Genomic DNA, 9,762 nt, shown 5'->3' with positions numbered 1-9,762 from the left:
AATAGAAACAAAAAAGTAGTAAACTCGCTGTAGGAAAGTGTAGACTCTATAGCTCACTAAGCCATAGTGTAACAGTGCTGATCATCAATCGGTTACTCATCCATGAAGAGTTCATTTACTGAGAAACTCCAGGAGAGTGTCAGGCTGTCAGCAGAACACAGTCTTTTTCCGAAATGGTACAGTACCTCCAAATCTGCTGATCAGTTCCTCTTCATCACCTATTTATTCAGTGCTGGTGGGATTTAATTTGTGACATGTTCACACAAGTGCCCGGCTTTGTGGAATATTTTGACCTTCCCAACGAATGCAGGAAGTTCAAATTACCTAAAAAGGATTGTCCGGAAATGGAAGGATGGTGGAAAACTAAGCATATATATGCGCAAGGAAAGACATTCCTAATAATAATTATATACAGTTATGGTCAGAAGTTTACATCCACTCACAATGGGCATGAATTTCATGGACATTTTTGGTCTTAATAATTTCTTTGAACTTTTCTTTTTCCAGCATGGAATGATTGTACAGCATACATCTTTAATGACTTTAAAAAACAAAAAATTGATTTTATTTTGTACAAATATATACATACACTCACTTAACTCTTTTAATAAGTGGTGCTGAAGATATTAGATTGATTGACAGCACTCATTGGATTGACCAATCCTCAGAACAATGGTATAGTCCAAGGAGCTCAGTAAAGCTCTGAGGAGAACTGCAGATTTACACAAGTTGGGAGGCTCTCTGGGAGTTATTTCTAAACAACTGCTGATTCACAGATCATCGGTTCAAACAACTGAACGGGAGAACAAGTTATTCGGGTGTGTCACCGCTTTGCCAAGGTCAGGAAAAAGCCCCAAACTGTCACCCTCAGGTGAGAGGAAATTGGTTAGAATGTTCAGGAAGCACCAAGGCTCAAGCCCACCATGAATTGGTTTTACACGGACCAACAAATACCAAGAAAGAAGCCACTGCTCCAAAACTGGCATTTTTAAGCTTGACTAAAATCTGCAGCTGTCCACATGGACAAGCCAAATGTCCTCAGGTAAAAAGTTTTATGGTCAGATGAGACAACGATTGAGCTATCCGTCCACCGTGACGAAAGGCATGTTTGGAGGTGTAAAGGTGAGGCCTTCAAACGTAAGAAAACTGTACCAACTATATAGTGGTCGTGGCATCATTCTCTGGGGCTGTTTTGCTGCCACTGGTACTGGTACATTGCACAAAGTGGGTGGGATGATGATGATGAAGAAGGACTACCTCCCAATTGCTCTACTTCTTTGCACACATGCTAGATGGTTGGACACAGATCAACAGGACAATGATCCCAAACACACATCAAAACTGGTTTTCGGCTGGATAAAACAGGCTAAGTTTAAGCTTCTGAAATGGCCTTCCCAAGCCCCGACCTGAAGACTGTGCTTAAAGGCTGGGTCCGTGCCAGGAAACCAGCAGGTTTAAATGAACTCTACCAGTTCTGCCGAGAAGGGTTGTGAAATATCCAGCTAGAATCATGCCAGAAGATTGTTGATGGCTACCACAAGCATCTGCTTGAGGTGCATGTGTGTATATACTGTGTGCGTATATATTCGAGCCTGTATCCATTTGGGCATTTGTAAACTGAACACAGCTGTATATATGTGTGTTTCTAGTATTTTACACTATTATATTTTTCCCACACTAGCCTAAACACATACACACCCCTACAGTCATCACACATTACCAAAAGCAAAAAAAAAAATCAGATTGAGAAACACAGCAGCTTTAATCAGCTACAGTCACAGATGAATATCTGTTGTCCACCCACAACATAGATGATTCATTTTTTTGTGACTGTTTCTGTGGCTACTTTACATGTAAATGATGCCCATGTGGTGTTCATCCACATTATTCCTTTAATATCAGACGCTCTACATAACAAGAGCATTTGCAAGGTTTTCCAGTCATATTTACTTGTTATAGCCCTTCACTAACACACCACTGATTGTGCCTTTTATGTATTATATTTATAATTTGTTTAATGTTTATTTATTTCTTTTATTCATTACATTTCGATGTTCACAGAGGTTTATTGTCTAAGAAAATATTAAAGATTAGATCGCACATAATGCTCCGTATAAACAGCAATTCCAGAAACTGGGGATGAGCACAGAGCTGCGTTAAAGGGCTTCTTTCTTATCATATTCACTTGCAGCCACGAACGATGCTGCCAGTCAGGGATTGTGAGCGTAAATCCAAATGATCTGTATTTAAACAATTATCCGAGATAACTATCTTTTTTGTCATTTAAGTACATAGCTCGAAGACGAACTCTGAAAAATGAACCGAGCACAAAGCCACAGCGCAGAAACGCAATCTTTCCAGGCAATCATCTTCTCAGGAGATTAGTACTTAGAATTGAAACTGTTTAGAAAAAGTCTCTCAATTTGTTTACAGAGACCTAACTTTTGACAAACCAGAGAAATTAAGGAACTTTCCCAGAAAGGTTAGTCAATCTCCTGTATAGTGAGGCATACTTAATTACTATTGCTACGAGTTAAATGGTGTTTTCTGTCATGTTTGAGGTATTTAGGATTGTAATTACCAGCCCCTGTTGCCTCACACAACAATGTGCATTTTGTTTTGCAGCAGCATGAGAAGCCCTTCTCTTGACATTCTCATGGCAGGTTGATCTATATAATTTATATCTGTGAGCCACTTTCAGCTTAGCTGTGCTGAACTGCGGTGGTTGATATATGAGACATGTTAATATTTTACCCTGGTTAAACAGAGTGTATGTGTAATCCAGTGTATGACTTTATCTGGTGCAAAAATATTAGCTAATGTGGTCGACTCACAGATTCATTTAGCACTGAATATCACACCCATTTTTCCTTTTAGATAGATTACTTCCTCCTACCGTGTAAAACATTCAATGAAAAGTAAACACACACACTCACTCACGCTGCATTGTCAGAGCATATGAAAGCACATGTGAAATGGATTATTAATCAAGAGGGATGTTCAGTCGCCTCCTAGCGGTAAACTGGGAAAAGCATTATCCTCTTCCTTAAGTTTCTTAAGGTCCCCCCATCAAAAGGTTTACCCACAGAGCTCTGCTTTTGCTTATTTGACTCGTCCATAATGCAACAAGAGACCATTTGTCATTGACAAAGTCGGCCGTATATGGGTAACCCGAGGGCCTCTAGGTGGCATTCCTGTCCGTGTTCAGGTTACGCGGGCTGATGAGTGGAAATACCAGTTTGTGTCTTAAGGAGAAAAATGAATAATCAGCAGTTTGGTCACTGTTTGCTGCTGTATGCATGCACCCCCTCCACAGTCTGTTAGGTGCAAACTTCACATCATCGTTTGGTGGATTTCAGGTTTTTGCGCAGATCTTTAAACTAAAGCCACATAAGCGAGTAAAGCCAACGTTTAATACTTAGCTTTAGTTGTTTTAAAGTAGGAGGATTTTCACTTTGCTCTTTCAACTTACCCCTGATTTAAAGCTTTCTCCCCTATATGCTCAGCTTTTCATGACAGTTGGGTTAATCCCCACTTCTTTTCAGCTAGCCCAACACTGTAATTTTTTGTTGTTGTTATGTTTCCTTTTACATTTAAAATTAGGCAAGATAGGACATGCAAATCAGTAACTGAAGAGTGTGGCTGGTTCTCATGCTCAGGCCTATGTTAGCCCAACCCTTTCTTCCACTCTTCCCTCCCTCCTATCCCTTGCCAAACAGGATCTGTAGGATCTTACACAGTCATTTTCTCAGGAGACAGGAATGTCAAAGCACAAGCTTTGTGCCTGCTGGAACTTGCTCCCTACATTCTGTAGAACCTCCAGGAAAAAGTACAGAATGAGTTACCCGTACATCCATTTAATTTCCACTCCTGTGTGTATCATCAACCGCTAGTTAAAACGCAGTGCCGGATGTGTTCTAGACACACGTTGACTCACTACTGAAATTAGGTTGTCTGGTATGCCACCCTGCCCTATCTTAACAAGGTGTCCTTGGATTCACGTCCCTTTAGTTTGAAAGGCGATTCGTTTCATTTTACTCATTTTTATTTCAACGTCCCATTTTCTGGAGACATTTGTTGTCCAGACCATTCACACTCAGGGAACAAAAACATGGTTTACGAGATATGAATTTTAGGTCTTTTTAATTGTCTGGTTTGTGTACAGTTTAAAAGCACATTTTACAGCAGATAGGCTAGTCACTTAGACTGTAAAGCACCCAGGGGTATCAGATTATAAATATAATACAGTGTAACTGGCATTCAGAGAAATGACACATTTACAAAAAGAAATGTAAAGGATTTTTTCCCCAATCATCCCACATCACCATCTACATTATCTCAGCTTTTCAAATGCTATCAAGCAAGCGGAGGATAGAAATGTAACAAAATATGTCGATGTCCCAAATAATGCTACATTTGTTTGTGTTGCTGTATTAAGCTTGTAGACGCGGAGATCCAAATTGACAGCACTCCTGCATCTGTAAGCTCGCTCTGTCAACTCCTGCACTGGCATTTGCAGCCAGACAGACAGCAGAGCCGTCTGCAGAGTGGCAGTGAAATGTTAAAAGTCTCAAAGAGTCCAGTTTCCACCAGGATCAGATGCCATTTCTACTTTAATTGACAGACCAGTGGCTGGGCGTTAGCACCGAGCTGCTTGTGGACTCTTTGCGGCACAGATTTGGGCTGTGGCTGTAGGTGGGGGAGTGAGTGACACTTGGACTGCTGGGCGGTGTGGAAGAACAGGAGGAAGACTTGGATTTAATCTGTAGCCACTTGTCTCCCAAAGCCTTGGCAAAGTGGTCGTCGACGGACACGCTGATGGAGAGCTGCTGGGACTGAGCTTTCTGGTAGTGAACACCCAAGCTCCTCTGGAAATGCTCCTCGAGGACGTTATCATAGTTGTCTTTGGGAACCACTGCAATATAGAAGACGAATGGCAAACCTTTACATACACACCTAAGTGAGTCAGTAAAAGTGCATGGTATGGCTGTGCTATGAGGCACGTGTGATGACTAGGGAGTGACCTTCTGGGTAAATGAGCTCATTCCAAGTGAGTGTGAGACTGACCTGATGAGTGGCCCACGGATCTTGAAGAGGGGTTTCGTAACGAGGAGGCGCAAGTGATCACAGAGGGACGTATCTGGAAAAAAGAAAAAGAAATGGGTCAGTAATTAGACTCAAAGTAATTAGACTTGAAGCACAGGTTGTAACCCTGGTTTTAAGCTTTCGTTTCATTCCACAAACTTTGTGTTTTTGTTCTGACTTTGGCTAAACCTGACTGTGTACTCGCTCTTCAACTGCAACAGTTTAAATTAAAAACAACACGATCTGAAAACCGATTAAACTGGTTGGGTTTGCGCGTGAAAGTCAGCTCCCTCCCAGTGTGGTGGCATAAACAGGTCAGAGAGAAAGCAGTCTGTTTGGTCTTGTTGATGGCATTCCTCCCTCCATTACTCACATTTTCTTCCCGAATCCGGCTGGATTGCATAGCTCAGGCAAGCTTAGGCTTGCAGACACACTTAGACGCAGAATGCTTGTGCAGCTGGATTCACTGACTACAGATAATGGACCCCTGTGGTTGGTGGCCTGAAGCTATGCTGAGGTTATACAGTAGGGTAAACAGTATGACCTCCTAAATACCCTGTGTTCTAGACAGGCTTTGCTGAATTACCTGGATTTGACTGGAAGAGGTGCCTTTATTCTTTTCCTCTGCGCTTTCAGTTTCTTTTCTGGGTTTCTTGATGAGGGCAAGGGGTTCATCCATGACTGGTGTGTAGTACACATGGGTGGGCAGAGGGCTGGTGGGGCTGGGTGTTGGACTCAGGGTTTGTGTTGGACTCTGCTGGCTGCTGAACACTGCTGGGGCTGCTCTCTGGGCCAGCCTGCTTCGGCTCATCGCTCGCTCTCGTCTGAAACAATTATTTGAAAGAGTTTCAGACCCTCGTTGCTGTCTTTTTTTTTTTTTTGACAGAATTTGCATTTAATAAGTTGAATCTATCAAAAGAAAATGTTCTTAGGAAAGTTAAACAGCTCAACCAACCTTTCCTCCAAAGTCAGACCTCTCTCGTGGCTGCGCTTGCGTTTGATTGGATACACCGTTTGGGTTCGAGCCCGGTCGTGTGTCATATGTCTGTATCTGTCTTCGCTTCTGAGATGAGGCTGACCTGCAGAGCAAAATTAAAATGCGGGATTAGAAGAAGCATGCAGACTTTCAAAGAAACACGACCCCATCAGGGGTGCCCGCGGTCCCTTTGCCAACGCCGATCCTACGTCAGATCACTGACGGTATATTGTGACGTTTGTGATTGTATCTAACTGGCAATGATGTGAAGCAGTGATGACTAACTGCTTGTTTTGATCCATGACATCAACTTGCACGACTGCTTTTCGTGGGAAAGCGTTTTTTTTTTGTTGTCACCGTTAATCGTAAACTCCGTTAAGCTGTAGAACTCGATTTACCTGATCAGTGAGGGTTACAACACTTCACAGCTGATTCAATGCTAACGGTAAATGTTGTTTTTCTACATATTGGCATTCAGCCCAGTCACACGCAAACAAGTTTTTTTCCCCCTGTTTGGATGGAGTGCAAAAACATCAAACTGCTCTCCGTGTCTGAGGACCCCGATTTGGGCGTCAACCATTTGTGAAAAGGCCATCAAGGCGAAACACGTACACATCCTGGATCTTTGCAATTACACAAGTCGAAACACATCGACAGGCAGCTGCTGATGTCAGTGGCTTGTTCAATCAGAGGAGTTTAAAGCATGTCTACAGTGCAGGACAGACACACTAAATGGGCTGGATGTCTCAGTCTTTTGCAGGTTTATCACCCATCAAATGTCAACCAAAGCCACACAGGGGGGCGTTTGGGCAAATCAGCCTGCAGTCACATCCCCAGGCTGATGTGTAATGCATGCAGCCAAAACACAAGCACTGTTTGAAAATGTAATGGCAGCACAATTGCACTGTGTGTTCCGTTAACACTTGGAAATCCACACTGACGGGCAGCAGTGCTAAACTGTATTCAAATCAGCCAATGGATGTATTTAAAGAAACAATAGTCTGTGGTGCCACACTGAATTGAGACAGTCTGTTTAAATTGGTTTTGCATTCCTAGAGAAAAACAAAACAGCCTTCACGCCCACACTGCTCACTCCAGTTCACATTTCCTAACATCTAAACTCTCCAATAGCACATGTGAGCTATTCCTTCACACAGTGTGGCTTTGTGGAGGGGGGTAGGTATAACCACACCTATGCTGATTTTCTAATGCCTCGGGCATGGTTATTTCTTCCTTATTAGCAGAGGGAAAATGCTTCCTGACCTTTTGGTTCACTGCATTTAAATCTGATTTTATTGTTACCCAACAGAAACGCATGGTTTAGAAAATCTCAGTTAAAGCCTCAGGTGAGTATTTACAGAGTCTGTATGTAAGATTCAGTGTATTAAATATATTAACCGAAAAAGCCAAACGTGGTTCTAGCAGTACACATACTTGATTGTTTACTTATCGCTGTCATTTGATTGTCACCGTATCTGATTCTTTCTGCCTGACTTCACCTAAATATCACAGACAGACTAAATGCCACTTAATTAACACAGATGTTGTATATAGTTCATATCATATTGAGAAATACATATTAAATACGCATACTAATAAGTAAATGATATGGCACAACCACAGCAGAGATTTATTTCCACAGATCCAAGTATTCACTGTCATCAAGAAACATGAGGACATTTTTAAAAAAGCGTAAATCGAGCTTACCTTCTAAAATGTAGACCTTGAAGCCACTGCTCATCCGAGTTATGTATTGGAAGTTAGCCACAGCCATTGCTCCTTATCTTTGTGTTGCTGAGCCCAAATACAGAGGAACACCTTGACTGCTGGACTTTACAGGACACAAAGAGCCTCAGTTATAGACTGTATTGGAAAGGTAATGAGACGCTGGTTCTGAGCGCCGTCAGGTAAAGTATCAGGTGAGTGCGGACAGACCTGTGACTCATTTCCTGCCTTTCCATTGGCTGCTGCCCGGGCCAATGAGGAGCCCCGGTTCACTCATTATTATTCCTGTACAGTTGGGAATGTGCCTGCAGTTAGGCCCATCGCTAAAGTAGAAAAAAGGCGCTAAATGTCACAGTATACCAGACTTTACTCTGATTAGAGAACTGTTTGCTTTATTCGGCACTTTCTCTTATACGAAAAGTTCCATCCTGAAAAAACAAACAAACAACCCCCCCCCCCGTCATCAATTATTTTCTTTCAGTTCCTTGTAGAGTGTGCCTGCGGGTTTCCCCATACATGGAATCAACACCTGTCCCCCTCCCACCTCCCTCCTAATCTGCAATCTCACCAAACTGCATTTTTCCGAGTGCTTAGCCCACCGGAGCTCCAGTCATTCTTCTGACCTGCCCATACACGCATGCAGCTGTACTCTGAGCCTGCCTCACCAGTAATCCGAGGGCTTTTGTTGATGGCCAGACAAAGACTCCCTAAGTACTGAAAATGTTGCTGCTGCCATGAGAAAAAAAAATCTTCTGAGAGTGTAATGCGAGTCTGACGACATGTAGAAGGCCTCGGAGGCAGCTCACTTAGATACGTGACAGTTCTAATGAAAAAGGGGGGAAATCATTATTAATGTCATTGTTTTAAGGTGTATCTGTAAAACTTATTGAGAAATACCATTTTGTGCTGTCTGGACTTTGTTGATATACAAGTGGGAGATTTCTACTTGTGAGTTTTACCCTAACAGGTTGGTGAATTTTGTTTAACGTGATAAAAAGCTACTCTTTTAGAAGTCCCACTGTTCATACGTGCATGGAAAATATTAGGTTTAATTTAAGCTCAACAGTGCCCCCTTATGTCGTACAAAGCAATAGCACGGTCAGGGGTAGGAAAATAACTTGTGGGGGGGAAAATGCAGTTTAACGTTTTAAAAATGAAATGAATGTGGTTATAAATCTGCAAGTGGCCAGGGAAGCTGTAGAAGTTCTAGTTTTGCAACGATTGTCCAGCGGCAATCAAGGCATTTTGGCTTGCTGTACTAACAAAAACTTATTCTACAATTTCAGTACAGCCACAAAGAATCTGGGTTTAGTTTTATACTAAACAGAAATTAAATACTGATACTAGTTTTGATTCTATAAACATGATAAAGGGCTTCACACTCTTAATCAGCTGATAACATATAGTCACTGGGGTAATGTAATGCTTACACATCAGAAACGGTAATTGCTCAAGAGGATGTTCTAGGAAGTCTTGACTCACCCCTCAGTTCTTTATATTTTGCTAGGGAAACAAGATTTATTGCTATATGGAAACATACAGTATAAAGAACAAAAACATAGTTTATACAATTCTAATAAGCTTAAAAGTCAATATTTGCTATGACCACTTTTATTCTTTAACACAGCCTGAACTCACTTAGGTACGTTTTCTCATCATTTCTTTAAGAAGTCTTCAGGAATAATTCTCCAGACTTCCTGAAATATATTCAAAGCTCTTCTTTGGATGTTTCTGTCTCTTGTTCTAATCTCTGTAGAGATGATCTCACACTCCTTCAATAATGTAGAATTCCAATTCATGACTGATGTGTTTTTCTACTCAGGTATGAATTTACTGTACTGGCAGTGAGCTGGAGATCAGTGTCATGCTGACAAATGAAGCTGCTGCCAATCAGATAATTTCCAGATAGTGGATCCAGATCTCACTTTTCCTTCTTGTTCATATTTTCCTAAATTTTGACAAGATCTTTAACACTT

General features: G+C 41.7%; 1 protein-coding gene across 1 annotated transcript; it reads right to left on the bottom strand.

Annotated features, from left to right (window-relative positions):
* Positions 1-4,126: 4,126 nt before the first annotated feature.
* vgll4l (vestigial like 4 like) lies at positions 4,127-8,009 on the bottom strand. The gene is made up of 5 exons (XM_023153251.3): positions 7,769-8,009; positions 6,041-6,164; positions 5,672-5,909; positions 5,068-5,140; positions 4,127-4,915 (listed from the first exon to the last, which is right to left on the bottom strand). The coding sequence occupies exons 1-5, from the start codon at positions 7,833-7,835 to the stop codon at positions 4,614-4,616; spliced, it is 804 nt and encodes a 267-aa protein (XP_023009019.1). The 5' UTR covers positions 7,836-8,009; the 3' UTR covers positions 4,127-4,613.
* Between the last annotated feature and the right edge of the window lie 1,753 nt (positions 8,010-9,762).

The sequence above is a fragment of the Maylandia zebra genome, linkage group LG12 (genome assembly GCF_041146795.1).
Source record: "Maylandia zebra isolate NMK-2024a linkage group LG12, Mzebra_GT3a, whole genome shotgun sequence".
Lineage (NCBI taxonomy): Eukaryota > Metazoa > Chordata > Actinopteri > Cichliformes > Cichlidae > Maylandia > Maylandia zebra.
This window is presented reverse-complemented; position numbering and strand designations above follow the sequence as displayed.